Raw genomic sequence first — 17,974 nt, 5'->3', positions numbered from 1 at the left:
GACATAAAAAAACATAGATCAATCTCTTCAATCCTAAAAGAAGTAATGGTGTGAAATTTTCAAAAAAAATAATACAAAAAAAAAAAAATGTAGAAATTAAAATAATACATAATTTTTTTGTTGTGCCCATCTTATTAAATACTCCAGATAAATCTGTCATCTCTTCCACAAGGATGTGGAGAGGAAACTTAACTATGAGAAGATTTAAACTCTGTAACTGGTACTTACAAAACTCCAAGAGATACAACAGAATGCCAATCATGAGAGAGAGAGAGAGAGAGAGAGAAACAAAGCATGTAGAATAAATACAGACTGAACTGATGGGGTCTGCCCATCAGGGTTCAGCTGATATTATAGTGCTGAATAATTATTTTAAAGTTTTTTTTTTTTTTTTAAATAAGGAGAATGAACTGATCTCTTGAAATAACAGACAAGTTATATGCTACAAATGCCAGTGAGCCACTTTTACCTCTGTTATGGTATGTTGAGCAAGTGTCTAGTATTTTTGACTGCACGGGAGGAAATTTCCATTACCTCTTGAAATAGTTCTCTTTGACTGGTATAACTGGTATCTAGTGAACCACAGAATTGCAAATTTGAAATCAGTGTTGCTCTATTTGGGGGAGGGAATGAAGAGCAAGAGATAGGTTATTACCTATGAGAAAATATTTTAACCCTGTAACCAGTTCCTGTGAAACTCAAAGGTATAATTGAATGCCAATCTGGGAAGAGAGAATGTAAAAATAGCCCATAGAATTAATAAAAAGAAATGAAAATGTTGCTGATCTGCACTAACTGCATTAAGTGCATATTGCATATTCTGCTGAATGAAGAGTGGGGGGGGGGATCCTTTTATAGTGGGCTGCATAGAGCCTATATATAGTTACATGTATATGAAGGAAGAACACGTGCAGGAATTATGAATGTATGTACAGTAGACTCTTGATTTTCTGGGATAGATGGTAAAAAACAAATCCCAGATAATTGATTTCCCACTTAATCCAAAAATACAGAAGTCCCTGACATATGTAAGAGATACGTTCCAGGACTTCTTACTTCCTTGAGTTTTACGTAACTCGGGAATGGCTAATAACATATATCTTATTGACAAATCTGAATTCAGTACGATACTTGTTAATGTTGGACTATTTTCATACATTCTTAGTTTAATTTTCTGATCCAAATCGATCACTTTTTCTTGGTAGATTTACTAGTAGCACTGTCACTTATTCTCTTAGTTGGCACCATGATAACAGTCAAAATTAAATTTTCTGAAAAGAACTTCACAGGGTTAAGGCCAAAACTCACTATCATCACCCTGCATGAGCTCACATTTTACTAAAGCACATTTCTGGAGGTCAACAAAAAACAAAAACAATTTGCACTTTCCATTTTATTGGGTATTTCTGTTAGCGCAATCTATTATAAACGGGTAGTAAACTCAATCTTATTGCATTTGCAATAATACCAATAGCTGGAATTCTGTGGGTTTTTATGTTATTATGGTGAAATGTGTGTCCCCTTCACTGAAATCTTCAGTCATATAAAAAAAAAACCATAAATAATTGTAAGAACCTTCTCTTCTCTTTTTTTTTGCTTGTTACTCCGATCTCACTTGTGCAATTTGTGCGTGCAGTGATCGTCGTTATTGATTGCTTATTATTATTTTACAACCTAAAAAAAAAAAAAAAAATTGAGTGAAAACAAATTTATATAAATCCGTAATTGCGTAAGTCGGGGACATACTCTATCGAAAAATGTTCAGCAACCTACGTAAAAAATATGGCGATAGATAAAAAACTTACCACGCACTACTCGTGTGTCCAATACGATACTTCCCTTTATGTTTTTGCGATGTCAATTTTAAATCGAATAGCTTCCCTTTATTTTTTACAATGTCGCGTATGGTTTGGTCAACCAACATTATAATGGTTCATTAGAGATTTAATTAACAGATGCACCATTTTCAAACTTTTGAATAATTTGAAGTCTTTGTTTAACTGAAAGCACAACTCTTTTGCATTTACCCATCATTTTCAAGATTTCTAAAGAAAAAAAATATATTTGCTATAAAAAAAAATTGACATCCCTGATATAAATAATGAAATAAAATTTGTCTTTTTGCAGTGCAACGGAATACAACAATCGAAGCAATGCACTAAATTATACTAAACATTTGGTCTCTTTTTTTTTTTTTTTTTTTTTTTTTTTTTTTTTGAACATAGGGTGTGAAGACAGCGGGAGTTGCAAGATAATAATTTCCCAATGATGACTTATAACGCCACTTCTTTTTGCTTATTTACAACTTGCAAAATATCTGTTTATACTTATTCTAGTTATTACTTGAATTTTATGATTTCTGGTTGATTTTTTTTTTTTTTTTTTCATTTTAAGTCTTGAAAAGTGTCCTGGTTAATCCGATCCCGGTAAATCGAGAGTCTACTGTATTTTACAAATTACACTGTTTTCTACTTCTTTCCAAACCTTAACACACTTTAAGTATGTTAGGGTTTGGACAAGAGTGATGAACTTTATTTTTTTCTCATTTATCGATATGCCTTCAATGCTGGAAAGTATAATTAACTGCAGGCACTCTTGTAACCTTCCTCTGAAAGGCAATTAAGCATAACAGTCAGTTTCATAGAAGAAGTTAGTAAGAGCATTTTGCAGTAAACAGCTTTCCTTCAACACAGTTTGTAATGTCAGAATGTACCTCTTACCCAGTTTAAAAGAGGATAAAAATTTTTTCTTTTCTAAATAAATGTACCAAAAAATGGTTTCATAGCCTGGGTTTGGGATTCCCAAGTTGGAATGGGCCAGAAAAAACAATAGTTAGAATATTATTATTCACCAAAGATTTACTCTGAGAAGTTATATATAAGCAAGAGATTCAAATAATGTTAGATTATTAACAACTGAAGATTAATTTCTAAATAAGCTGTAGTTGTGGTGGCAACTGACATTTCAAAATTTAAGTTCTAAACACTGAGATTCAGAAAGCAACATATAGTATTCATAGCATGAAAAATCACATGCAAGGTTAGTTCATGAGAATAATCACATGCAAGATCAGTTGAAATCAGTGAAAGTTTATTCACGCAGAACTTTTCTCAAACTGCTGAATGATTTAGGTCACCGCTGCCATAACTTTAAGATGAGCTGCTCTTTATAGAAATTGAAATCTTCCATCAGACTGTTGCTTCTAATCTGTTCAACAAAAAATTCTTTGAATTTGTTTCCTTTCTTAAAATAAGCAAACTTTACTAATTTTGGGGTCGAGAAAAACAATTGACTTCAGAAATTTTTTATTAGCCCTAGTTTTTGAGATACAGTACTTTCGCTATTGTCTAAGAATATAATAATTTCAGTAGTAGTTGGAGTGAAAAGTAATATTAAAACAATCTCATTTAAATTTTCTTGATTCAACATAAATCACAGTTGTTTTTAATTAAAACATAAAAAAAACAAGAACACAAGAAAACTGCACAGAAACTGAAAGTACATTTCTCAAAATGTGACCCATTCACAACAGCGGCTTCTTTTCACTTGTCGCTTGTATTCCACTTGCGGGGCATCTCTTGTTACTGTCCAACAGTAGTCAGCAAGCATAGAAACGTTCCACTTACCATGATATCTTCTTTCCATTGCTGAAATGCCTTGGTGAAATCACTCACCATGCTCATCACTCACTGCACCACAGTTGTCAGGGAAGAAGTCCAGATGAGAGTTAAGAATGTGGATTTTCAGTGACATGTTGCAGCCTAATTGATGATACTTTTCTAGAAGGTTGTTCACAGTCTCAACAGTTTCCAGCTCTTTGGTTTCCCAGGAAGTCATGCACAACACTTTTAAAGGCTTCCCAAGCTGTGTTCTCATTACCCTGGAGGACTCTCTCAAAGTTTACATCCTTTAAAAGTTCACGAATTTGCAGACCAAGAAAGATTCCTTCCTTAACCTTAGCATCACTCAACAGTGGAAATTGTCCTCTCAGGTACTTGAAAGCTTCTCCATCCTAGTTCATCCCCTTAACAAAGTTCTTCATGGGTCTCATTTTCATGTGTAAAGGGGTCACAATAATTTTGCTTCGATCAACCAGAGGATTGTGCTGGACATTTTTTTCCCCCAGGGTGCAGATTTTCCCCTAGAGGCCAGACTTTTTTCTTGTAGTGTGAGGACCTAGCCCGACTGTCCCACTCACACAGGAAACAGCAGTACTTCGTGTATCCTAACTGCATGCCCAGCAGTATTGCAATCACCTTCAGGTCTCCACAGATCTGCCATTGGTGGTCTTTGTATTTCATTGCTTCCAGAATTAATTTCATATTCTCATATGTCTCCTTCATGTGGACAGCATGGCCTAGAGCAGTGGTCCGTGAGAGAATTTTGGTGGTCCGCAGAGTAATCTGAATATATTTGCAATTTTCGTGTTTATTAAAATGTTTCATTATATTCTGATTCTACTTTTTTGCAATTTTCACATTATTACGTTGCATGTTTATAAAAGGCCCAGTGCAATATCCGGTATTAGCGATGCTTTTATTGTAAAAAAATATGGAAAGCTATTTCTATTTCTTATCAATGGCCTAGCCTGGACACGGTGCAGTTTGCAATTCTTAGGTAAGTGAGCAGTGATATTTTTATTTTAACTGTGCACAGTGTGATATTTAATAGCATCAAAGAGCTTTCTTGTTTGGTTTTAGATTCAAATAAAATAACCCCAATGAGTGAGAAAAAGCAAGCAAGCATTTTGCGCTTCTTAGATAATACATTGCGTTGTCATGAGTTGGTTAATGAATCAGAGCCACCGCAAGGCATCACAGGAAAGACATTAGAACTGGAGGCGGAGAGAAGAAAAAGCTGGAAGTGAACTGGATCCATGGCCGCTTTGTATTATATGTTCTGAGAGATTATCCAATGATGCCATGAAACCTTTGAAACTCAGCAGGCACTTGCAGTCAAAACACCCAGATTTACCTAAAAAGCCAGTTGAATACTTCCAAAGGATGTGCGAAAATTTGCAAAAGCAAAAAAGTTCATTAGCAACAATGATTGTTGAAGATAAGTCCTTAGTAAAATCTTATTTGATAGGACTTCAAATCGTGAGATGTAAAAAGCCGTATACGATTGGAGAAGAATTAATTAAGCCTTGCTTGTTACAAGCCTGTGAAGAGGTTTTGGGGAAACAGGCTGTCCAGAAACTGAAAGTAATTCCTATGTCCGCTAACACTGTGAAGCGCAGAATTGAAGACATGGCCGAAGATATTGAAAATCAAGTGATTGCACTTGTGAAAAATTCTACGTTTTATTATTCAATTCGACTTGACGAATCAACAGACATAACTAACAAGGCAGTTCTTCTTTGTTTTGTGAGGTTTGATTGCCAAGGAGAATTAAAGGAAGAACTCCTCTGTTTGCTAATCTTGTCGGGTAGAACAACAGGCTCTGAAATTTTCAATGCACTTAATGGTTATTTCCTGAAACACAGTATTGAATGGAAGAAATGTGTTGGGATATGCACAGACGGTGCCGCAAGCATGTCTGAACATTGTTCAGGAGTTGTTGCAAAAGTGAAAGACGCTGGACACAAAGACATCTTGTTTACTCATTGTATTATACATCGTGAGCAACTTGTGGCAAAAATATTATCTCCAGAACTGCACGAAGTACTCTCTGATGTAATTAAAATTGTAAACCAAATTCGCCACAAAGTGCTCAATTCTCGAATATTTGAGGCACTTTGTGAAGAAATGGGCTCTCAGCATACTCATGTTCTTCTTCACGCTGAGGTGAGATGGCTGTCGAGGGGCAAAGTACTAACCCGATTGTTCGACCTGCACCAAGAAGTCAAGTTATTCTTCCAGCAGCAAAATAATTCGAGGTTCCATGATCTCTTGTCCGACAATGATTGGCTAGCCAAGCTTGCATACCTGGCAGATATTTTTTCTCTGTTAAACGAGCTGAACACGTCCTTGCAAGGACAGCTTACGGACATGTTCACACTGTGAGGCAAAATGGATGCATTTCAAAGGAAGATATTGCTGTGGCAAATGTGGTTGGCTGAAGAAGATCTGCAAATGTTCCCAAATTTTGATGATTATATGAAACAGGAGGATGTCAACAGGCGGGTAATAACTCTTGTTCGATTGCGCTTACAGTTGCTCACTGGCTCTTTTGGTCGTCATTACCCAAAGGAAGAGGACCCCAGACACGGATACGTGCATAATAGATCCATTTTCGGCGAAAATCAAGGATAGTAATTTGAACATGAAAGAAAAAGAAAGCCTAATCGATCTATCATCCGACGACAGTCTCAAAGGTAAATTCCACTTGTCCCTAACAAGATCTCATTTTTGGCTTTCTGTAAAAAGTGAGTGCTGAGTGAAAAGGCCATCAAAATTTTAATTCCATTTGCAACTACATATATGTGTGAAAAGACATTTTCATCAGTTACGGCAATTAAAAACTAGTACCGCTGTCGGCTAGAAATACAAACGGCTCTCCGTGTTGCAGTAACGTCATTGAAGCCAAGAATCCAACAGCTTATTTCAAACAAGCAGCAACAAATGTCACACTGATTATTTTGCTATAATTAATCCTTTATACACCTCTATGTCGAGGTGCACTTGATATTTGATAATTGTTAATATTAATTATTTCTGTTAATTCTTTTTTAATAAAATGAAATTTAAAATGTTTTTGCATTTTTCATAATGAATATATCTGCGTTTATTTATTATACTTTTTTATCATTATAAGGCCATTATATTATTAATTATATTAACATTAAATGATATCCAATTTTTTGAAAATAACTTGGAGTGCAAAAACAAGTGTAAGTACCATTTCATATTTAGAATGTTACTTTTATGGAAAAAATCATGGTAGTGGTCCGCAGGATTCAAAATTGAGTTTAGTGGTCTGTGAGGTCCGAAAGGTTGGCGACCGCAGGCCTAGAGCAGTAGTGTCCAACTTGTGGGCTGGATCTGGCCCGCGAATAATTTTTATAAGGCCTGTGCGGAAAGTGAACTAAAACAGCATCGATCGCCACTGCATGTGCAGGCATGGAAGCGTCCAGCACGACTATATCGTACACGTTGTTCAGTGCAGTCATATGTATGCTAAATACAGTTATGTATTTTGATATAGCTTGTTCATTGCATTGAATTATTAATTTGTATTGAATTTAAAAAAATCATTCTTAAAAATGTTCCAAAAGGGGAAAATCCATTTGGAGTGTCGTGTTTTTGATTCAAGGTGGACTGAAGACTATTTCTTCATTGATTACAATGAAAAAGCAGTGTTTGGTGTGTCAGAAGACTGCATGAGTTTTTGAAGAATATAATTTAAAACGACACTGATTCCAATCATAAATCTTATGATTAACATAAAGGAGTGCTGCGAAAAGAAGTGTTCAAAGTTACAACACGAATTAAGAAAACAATAAAACATACTGAAAACATATCAGTCAATAAATTTATCTGCTATATGTGTCAGTTATCAATCAAGATTTTCTAGATCTTGTTGCACATTTGATCGCTTTTGAAAGTAAACCGTTCAGTGAGGGTGAATTTGTTAAGTGTTTTTTGTTGAAAGTTGTGGAAGAAATTGTCCGGAGAAAATTTCTCCGGACAATTATGCGAAGAGTAGAAAATATTGGAAAGAATTTGTTCGAACAACATTTGGAAACATAAAACAAATTAAATATTTTAGTGTGGCACTGGATGACAATACTGATGTAAATGACACCGCCCAACTCCTCATCTTCATATGTGGAATTAATGATAAATTTTGTACCAGTTGAAGATTTAGCTGATCTACAGAGCATGCATGGAATAATTACAGGTGAAAATCTTTGCCAATCTATCGAAAAGTTAGGATTAAATATTAAAAACCTGGTAGAAGTCACAACTGGCGGTGCAAAAAATAAGATTGGTAAAAACATTGGGGTTTTTTTTACAATGGAATTATAAAAAAGAATGATAGATATAGGAGCTGAAACTCAGATTGGAATTCACTACATTGTGCATCAAGAAGCTCTTTATGGGAAAGTATTGTATCTCCAACACGTTATGGTGGTTATTTCAACTGTAAATTTTAAAAGATCACATGGCCTTAATGTGGCTGTTAAAACATCACCGAATTTTTCAACACAGAAAAAGGGAAAAACAATAAAACAACTATCAAATATGGTGTGTGGCTGTTTGATCTTAATTTAAATGCTCTTAATTTAAAACTACAAGGGAAAGGAAAATTGGCCTGATTTGTGTGGTGACATCAAATCATTTCCGAATAAGTTATTATTTAAATCCCAGTTGAGCAAGACAATTTAGTTCACTTTACTTTGAATGTTGTACTGAGCTAAAGGAGAAACACATTTCCAAAGAATCGTTGCCTTTTGTTATTACAATTACTTTTTGACAAGTTTGAAAGTTGATTTTCTGATATAATCCCATTAAAAAACATAAGCTTTTGTTTGAGAACCCATTTACTTCTATGACTGAAAACTCAATCCCAGATTGCAACTTTAAATTATTGATCTTCAAGCCAAAATACGATTCAAAAATAAGTTTATAGACTGCAAAAATAAACTATTTGAATTCTACAAGGCTTTCCCATCTGAAGATTTTCTGCTAATAAAAGAAAATGCCATGGAAATGGCTTCTTTGTTCAGATCAGCATATGTTTGTGAGCAGATTTTTTTTCACTCGTAAAATCAAATAAATATTTAAAAAGAAACAGAATAACAGATAAGCATTTTTTTTTTTATGAAAACCCCAAACATGAGAGGTATTAGAACCTATAGTACTTAGTACCGTTCTTGGGTTGGAGGTTGAGAAGACAAAAGAAGATATCTGTTGACATTAGACAAACTTCTGTAGACTGTAATTTTCAGGAAATATTCCAGAAAACGGCAGTTGAATGAATAAACAAGGAAGATGAAAAGTTGGTTCTCTGAGTTTGAAGTTGGACAGTAAATGGATGTTGGCTGGTGGCGGAACGTGTTCGCACTGGTTTGAAAGAGAGAGCAGGAATTATAGAAGCCAATTCAGAAGAACAGTGCCCATGGAAGTATCTGTAGAAAAGGCATGCAGCAGAAGCAGTACGTCCATGAAACAGAGTGGAGAGACTCTGTTAGAGAGGAGTCATTAATTAACCTAACTGCCCTCTTCTGAATGGAATCTAGAAGCTTGAAAGAGATTTTGGGGGCACTGCCCCAGATGTGGGAACAATATTCCAAGGTCGGGCGGATTTGCGATTTGTGCATAGTGAACAGCTGTTTGGAAGAAAAGTAACGCCAAGAGTGAAAGAGAAAACGAAGTTTTTTTTGGATGCAGAGGAAGCAATATTTGTAATGTGCTTGTGCCAAGAGAGAGATTAGAAGTCAGGGTAATCCCCAAAAGAGATATATTATCTTGCCTAGAAATCGGAGTGTCACCAAAAATAAGCATAGGAGCAGAAGAATCCTTTTTGCGAGATGTAAGACAGTACTGAAATCAACTAAGTTGCCTTTGCCCCACTGGAGAATTACCTGGAGATCGACAATTTAAGGAATTGATTGCAGATATTCGAGAAGTTGAAGCTGATTGAGCACGGCAAGATTTCTCAATGAAAGAAGGTCATTAATATGCAAGAGGAAAAGAAGGGACACCAGCATTACTGGAGAAGTTAGAAGACAGAGAGGCATCTACCATCACCCTCCATGAGCGGTCAGAGAGAAAACTGGATAATCAATTACAAAGAACAGTTGGCAAACCAATTACAAAGAACAGATGGAAGCTTGTTTAGAAGATCTTTATGCCAAACATGATCAAAAGCCTTTGAGATGTCAAGAGCAACTGCTTGTGTTTCACAGAACTTTTCCATCCAATTTGTCCATAAATTGGTAACATAGGTGATATTCTAATTTCTTCATAATCTCTACACCTAGCACACACAAAGACACCTTGGTCAGATCACATCCTGTTCTAGACAGGTCTGCAAACATTTCACACACTTTTTTTTTTTTTTTTAGACTGTGATGCGTCGGAGAATCGCCCCTTTGGTTCTCCCATGAGCCACAGTACTACCTCTACTTTGTGCTTGCTGCTTTGCTGCTCTAGTCTGTGTCATGATTCCATTTAAATATAATTTAATTAACAATGAAATTTAATAAGATTAATAAATTTTACGGATTAATTGATAGTACTATACTAACTAACACATTTCTAATACAGTGTTACGTATTTTGCTATTTAGTTTTACATTAAACCTTACGCTATGAAGTTTGGGATTTACGTTAGGCTATTCTGAATCGCATAACAATGGTGGCAAGATCTATGGACACAAAATATTAACTTTCAAAATTGCTATCTAAATTCAAATAAACCTAGGAGCTTGACTAGGACTGTAAAGCTACTTATAGAAAATAATTTAGTGTAACAATTAAGTCAATAAAATGACTAAATATATATAAAAACTTAGCATTCGCCCGAGCTGCAAAAATCGTGGCCAACATTGTAATAACCTCATACCCAGCAAAAAGCTATTATGGCTAAACATATGATAATGATGAAAGTGTAGTTCCTTGAATTAGTTTTTTGAAATTTGGTTCTATGAAGCGGCTGATTCTACTAACCAGTGATCATGGCAACTGACATGTATGCGACGCACTGCAATTTTTCAGCAACTTTTTTTCAGATAAAAGGTGTGTAGTACACAATATTGTATATAAAACTAATACGATTTCCATTATAAAAATCACATTTTATAGAGATAAGTAGCTTAGTTATATATAGCAAAAATTTCAACTTCTGAGGTCTTTAAACAAATTACTAAAAACAATGTGTTATTGGGTTCACATTATGATATTTTCACAATACAATGGTGTCTCTGGAACAGATTAATATCGTAAAGTGGGAATCCACTGTACATTTTTAGCAAACAAGCTTTTCCCATAAATTGACTTGTTAATATATCCTTGTCATAATCTGATATCCTTGATGTCAGATTATTTGAAATGCAGTGTACAGTATTTTAGAGGTCCTGCCATGCCTTGTCTAATATATAGGGTTTTATATGCCTTTTTAGTATGGATAATTTGAAATATGTACAATGAAATCCATAGTGTGGACTGGATTATATGATTTGTGATGAATAGCTTACCTGATTTGAAAAGACTGCCGAAAGAAACTACAATCAAACATTGTTATAATGAAAATTTACTGTTGTACAGTGTGTCATTATAGAGTGTATATCACCTTTATGAACTCATAAGTAATACAGTACATTTAATATTAAGCCACTGAAACCGAGATACACTTGTGATCAGCCAACAGTATAAAATGTGCGATTTCCAAATGTAAATGTGCTGTAAATCTTTTTTTCCGTTACTACATTTATGTGCTTAATATCTGATAGAATATCAGTGAATGTGTGCTTCAGAGAAAAAAAATACTTTTCCATTGATGGATTAAAAAAAAAAAAAAAAAAAAAAGTAACTGTTTTTTCAGGAGTAATTTACAGTGAGTCAGTCTTTATCTCAATGTACATGACATTTTATTTTTAATAATGCACTGTGGATAAATTCAATCATTTCCATTTGTAATAACAGACTTAAGTTTCATTTTTGCTGTCATTATAATTAGTCATGCAGCTGACTAGCTGTTATTAAATAAGTGCTGTGTTGTCTGTTATGTATAATTGTATATACTTGCTAAAGAGAGAATTCCCATACATCAGGATATTTGCCACTAGAAACCATGCAGAAGAAACGGGACGAATATTCATGTATTTTATTACTGTTATTTATTTAGTAAACTTGGTTTACTCATTGCCAGTTACTTTCCATGAGAAAATGTATAACCTAAATTTTAAGATAAACATTATTGGGATAGAAAAGAAAGGACTTAAGTTGTGTGATGTTTGTGTAAGATTGCGTTTTTCATTTTTTATGAAAACAAGCAATCTTAACTTGTCTTATTTTTGATTGAAACAACGATTATTGTTATAGTAATGTACGAGATTAAAAGTGTCAGTAAGCCCATGTATTTGCAGTTTGATTATACAGGTCAACAAGTATTTTTAATTGAATGGGGGAGAGGTATTTCGATTACATAGAACCTTGGACATCAGTTCCAAATCTGTTTTCAGTTTACTTCAATGTAGCGCATTTGGTTTTTGTGACAAGACCAATTACATGAACATGATGAGAATGATTATAGCACTCACATACCTATTCAGCCAACCTACATGAATGTAATTATTTATTATTATTATTATATGTAATTATTATTTATATAATTGTTTGAATATATCTATATCCCTATTTATTTCATAATTTGATTATAAATTGTTGCAGTTAAGATCTGGTGAATTACTGAAACATGTTCGTCATCATCATACCTCAAAAGTGTAAAGATCCCCAACAAATTCTGCTGTGTGTGTTTTCTAACTAAATCATGATGGACATTTGGAAAATTTACCAGTTGTATTTTGGCTGTCCTTTTATGTGACCAGAATACGATGTGGGCACCACATTTTATTTGTACCACTTGTTCGAATGGATTACATTCAAACAAATGGTACAAATGAGGTTGAATGAAAGGATAAAGTTAGTGCTGTTTGTACTACCCATGATATAGAGGAAGCCAAAAGACTGCGATGGTAAGTGTTACTTTTGTAATGTGAACGTAACTAGGAGTACACACCTGATGAAGAGACAGAGCTGGAGCTGTTTACCCAAGATGAGTTGAGTGATATAATTAGAGATTTAGCCATTTCCAGAGATAAAGCCATACTCATGTAAAAACTGAAGCAGAAGCACTTGGTCAAGAAAAGCATCACAGTGTCTCACCATTGAAAAAGAAATCAAGTTTTGGTGACATTCTGTTACAGTAAATGGTCTTCTCTGCTACTGCCATGAAATGGAGTTTTTAGGGAATTGTTGCAAATACACATTACATCTTAATGACATTCTTCATTGGCTGTTCACAGCAAAGTCTGAAAACTGTTCCCTTGCATAATGGGAACTCGAAGCCATCTAAGGCTTTACTTGAAGCATTTCAATACAGCACTCATCAATAAATATCTGCAATGGCTTCAGAATCATTGGAATGTTAATCGGCATGCAAGGAGAGTTCGCAAAATATTGTTTTTTTTTTTTTTTTTCCTTCAATGCTTATGGGACAACTGTTTAACCATGGACCATTACATTGCATCAGATGTCACTGGCCTCAAAGAAGCACATGAGCCAGGAATGAGTAGTGTGCAAGGTTTCTTTACTGGATCTGGTGAAAATTTTCCTTCACTTTGTGAGGTGAAGTGAAGATTTGGCCTAATAAAGAGTTTTATGAAAGTAATGGGTAAGATGAGAAAATTTCCAAAGAAGTGCCATAAAATTGAAATGTAATTTTTGTGGGCCTCAAATCAGAGAGCTTCTGCAAGATGAAAGCTTTGAAAAATGCCTCAGTGTATTAGAACTAAAAGCATGGCAGGCTTTCAAATGACTCTGTGGAAACTTTGGATAATTACAAGTCTTCTGTATACAAAAATGGGGTTCAGAAACTGATGGGATGTCATATTTTTAAGTTTGTTTCAGACAAATTTGGATATTGCTCTTCAGTATGACTGAAGTATATGTTACAGAAACTTAATTTCTTGCATTTGCATTTAGACTTCCTTCCTGGAAACCTTTCTCCCAGTGAGTGATGAGCAAGAGGAATGATTCCATCAAGACATTTTAAGTCAATGGAAAATTGTTATCAAGACAAAGAAAAATCACTACAATATCTGGAACAAATGTATTTTGACAGACTTTTTCTGGATGTTACACTAACATTTCAGATCAAGTGTACCAAAGAATCATCTACACAACATTTTTAAATGGTACTTATCTTTTTTATTTGTAATGTGGTGTAATGTATTATTTTAATTATGTATGTAAAGTGTATTGAGTTTAAACTACAAAAGTAATAAAAATGTAATTGTAACCAGGCTTTGTAATGAAATTGTTTTAATTAACTTGTATTGATATTATCAACAGTCATATTATGAAAGTTATATATGCTGGAAAAACTAAGAACATTTTAAATCAGCATGCAAAACTTGTTTAGAAAAGTATGTCTATGTCTTGGATAGATGGAAAGTTTCATTTTGTTGAACATTGTTATGTGCTAAATTTATTTAGAAGGGATGGATCTCTCTCTCTCTCTCTCGAATTGTTTTGCCTGCTCTAATATGGAGGGTTGCATACAGCCAGAAAAGCATGAGTTATACTACTTGCTTCTGACATTTATACAAGAATACTACACCCTTTGAATTATTGAAAATATTTATTATTCAGAGTACTTAAACTACATATTTTACTTTTTTTTTTTCCAGAAGAAATCAAAGCATTCTGATCGAAACTATACAACAAGAAAATACAAGATTTACTGAAGCCCAAAATTTATATAATTTGGATGACTTGGTAAGTATTTTTCTAAATGCATCTTTTAACAGAATCTTTTTCTATTCTATTGCTCTTTCAGGCAGAGCAAATAAAAATTTGCTCTGGCTGATATGCTTTTGGCTCTCATTGGACCATGATGTGCTAAACTACTTAGCACATCATGGTCCAATGAAGAGCATTGCTTGAACTTTAGATTTTGTCAGTGCTTAAGAAAGTCTGCTTCTTAAACATTGGAAAGGATGTATCAGGTTTATGGAGAGAATTCTATATTTCATATTCCCATGTTTGAGTGGCATCATAAATTCAAAAAGGAAAGAAAGTTTAGGAGACATGACCTTGCTGGAAGACCTTTAACTGCTGATATATCTGGGGGGGGGGGAATGGAACAGCCAGAAAACTCATGCATTACAACCACTGTGTGACTAAATTTGTAGAAGCTTTATACATTTCATGTAGTACCTGTTGTAAAATTTTAAGCAATAATTTGAACATGCTTTCATTTGCTCAGCACTTGGTTCCTCATATGTTTATTAACGATCAACACTGTGAATGAACAAAAATTTGTAGCATCCTTGTGATGGATTGATAAGTCTGTTGTTCAATCTCTTCAACCTACAAACAACGTTTGAATCATTGACTTTTGGAAATTACCTCATTCACTACAATCAGAATGATTTTTTTTGGCTAGACAGGTCAAAAAGGAAAATGGTGTTAGTTTTTTGCCCATCATGGTATTGTGCACTTTGGGGTGCCACTGTGAATAAGGAAAGATGTATACAGGTGTTGTGCTGCTGCTGCTGCTGCAAGAGGCAATTTGGCTAAAGCTTCCAAAATGGTGGGCAGCAGAAAATTGGAAGTGGTCACACAACAATTTTCTCAACTGGCTCGTTTCTTATGCAGCAAGAGCTCACTAAACAATACTATTGTGCTACCACATCACTTTACTCGCTTGACCTCTCGCTGCAAGTTTTTCCTTTTTCCAAATATGAAAAAAATGTAGGAGGCCATTGCTTCCAATGCAAATAAGAGGTTATTGATGAAACCGAAGATACCTTTGCATTATCCAGTAAACAGAATGAGAATTTAAATTTAGCAAGATCTCTCCTGTCCATTATTGAGCATGCAAGTTGTACATTTGATTGCAGCATTTCCCATCTGCTGAACTTTGCTTGCTTCAGATCTTTATGCATCTGGCTGGCATCAAATTATTGAACTACTCAGGATTTTTGTTTAAGTTTCACTCAATGACAGTGAAGATAACACCCAAACACAGGCATTAAAAAAACATCTCTAAGCTTGTCACAAAGGGTTTTATTTAAACAAAAATTAAAAATTTTTACAGGTGTGTTCAGAAGAGATTGAAAATAAAAGTATTATCAAAAGTGACAATTTTTAATTATTTCTTGTCACTTAAGGTTATTGAAGTTAATTATGAGGATCACTAGACTCAGGAGTTATTCCCTCAGATTGGTGAAGTGCCAGTATATTGCCATTATCCATTATATAAAGGTAGCTCTAAGAGAAGTGAGTAACTACCATTTGGTCCATCTGATTTCATTTGTAGGAAAAATCATGGAAGCAATGATAAAGGATAAATTACAGGATCATTTAGATAGAAATGAAATTCTGAGGGAAATGCAACATGTTTTGTAAAGGGAAAAATACAGTAGAACCCACATAAGAAGTTTTCTAATCGACTGGAGGTTTAGAACTTCTTACACGGGAAAATTTCTTAGAAGGGAAAATGACCTAAGTATGAAATATTAACTACACAAAAAAAAATTAAAAGATACACATACATAAGTTAAAGATGATTTTTAAGTACTATTTCAGAACTTATAAATATTTTATTCTACCTATGGGAAACATTTTTAAACTGAGGATTTATAATTGCTTTACATTCTGTTCATTAAACTCATTACCAAGTTGGAAGAATGGGCTCCTTTGGAGTTTCAGCACACCTTAAAAGATCACAATTACAATAAGACAGAGCAACAGTCCACTAAGTATTTCAGAACTGTTCACAGCCATTAAAATTTAATTTGTAATGTGGTCAACATATCCAATTATGGATATCGATGAAAACAGTTGCAATGTTTCACTTCCATTATATCAAAATGTTTATACTAAAAAGGTTTTAGCGCTGAAAGCCTCAGACTACGGAAAATTCACTAATCAAACAAGTTAGTGCCAAGCATCATTTTAGTTCATAGTAAACCACTGAAGTAAGTGAAATGGCGTCATTTTTGTTACATCTTATATTGTGAATGCCTTCACAACGAGTTGCCCTGATATTGCACTACTTCCAAAAAGCAACACTTCCCCAATGGAGAAGACTAATGTTACTTATTCTCGACGGATACTATCACCCAGGGTTGGTGGTATCCACTGAGAATAAGTAATATGTCTTCTCCATTGGCGAAGTGTTGCTTATTGGAGGTAGTGCAATATCAGGACAACTTGGTGTAATGACATTCACAATATGAGATGCCGACTGGGCTAGCCAGGTGGGTAAAGTGCTTGCCTGGCAACCCAAAGGTCGCGGGTTCAAATCCCGCCTCGGGCTTGGATCAGAGTTAAAAAGCAAAGAAAAACTTTGGGAGGTGCATTATGGCTACAGAAGCTGATGCACCAACAATTAACAAAAAAAAAAAAAAAAAAGCAATATGAGATACATGTACCGGGTGGTAATAAAATAAGTTTCCCTATTCAATAGACCCTTGGTTCAAAACAGTTAGAGATAGTGTTGTGAAAATCGGTGGGCATGTCATTTAGGGTATGGGGAAGCGATTTATAGAAGAAGAAATAAAATTAGTTAATTTCTGCCACCAGGTGAGAAATTGACACTGTAAACATGAGATGGAATACTTAACTTCGGATTAGATTTTAATATCAGAACTTAGAAATCTACAGATATTGTTCTATGTGCTTTCCTTCACTTGAGATGACATTCTGAAAATGGAGGACTGCATGCGACACAGTTTCGCATAGCATGTCATTGGGGATGTTGGCTACATGCTTGTTTTCAAATCGACAAGCGTCTGTATGTCACCATGATAAACTGTCTTTCAGGTATCCCCATAGCCAGAAATCACAGGGATTGAGATCTGTGATCGGGCTAGCCAGAACTGCGGAAAGTCTCTAGAAATGATGCGATCATTTCCAAATGTTGAACAGAGCAGTTCCTTCACTTGTCAACCAATGTGGGGAGGGGCAACATCTTGCATGAACACTACGGTCTCCAAGCATTGCCTTTCTTGCAGAGCGAGAATAGTGTGATCTCTTAGAAGAGTGCAGTACTGTGCACTAGTTACCTAACATACACCTTATGGGGGGGGGGAGCATGAGGTGTAGACTCTTCAAAGAAAAATGGTCCGATTATAAACTCTGCTGTGAATCCACACCATACTGTAACATATGGACTTTGTAGTGGTCTTTCATGCACAGTAGATGGATGAGAATATTCTGCAGTTTTGTGCATTTACAGCCCCATGAAGAGTGAAATCAGACCACAAGATCATTCGAGCCCACGTATCGTCAAGTTCC

General features: G+C 34.8%; 1 protein-coding gene across 1 annotated transcript in view; it reads left to right on the top strand.

The window, feature by feature from the left end:
• The window catches only part of Pldn (biogenesis of lysosomal organelles complex 1 subunit pallidin), an 86,657-nt gene that overhangs the window by 51,692 nt on the left and 16,991 nt on the right, over positions 1-17,974 (top strand). The window contains exon 4 of the mRNA XM_090388397.1: positions 14,359-14,446. Coding sequence (XP_090244523.1) covers positions 14,359-14,446 — 88 coding nt within the window. The remainder of the gene's footprint in view (positions 1-14,358; positions 14,447-17,974) is intronic.

This window comes from Mastigoproctus giganteus, chromosome 14 (genome assembly GCF_048544385.1).
Source record: "Mastigoproctus giganteus isolate SK-2022 chromosome 14, ASM4854438v1, whole genome shotgun sequence".
Classification (NCBI taxonomy): Eukaryota; Metazoa; Arthropoda; class Arachnida; order Uropygi; family Thelyphonidae; genus Mastigoproctus; species Mastigoproctus giganteus.
This window is presented reverse-complemented; position numbering and strand designations above follow the sequence as displayed.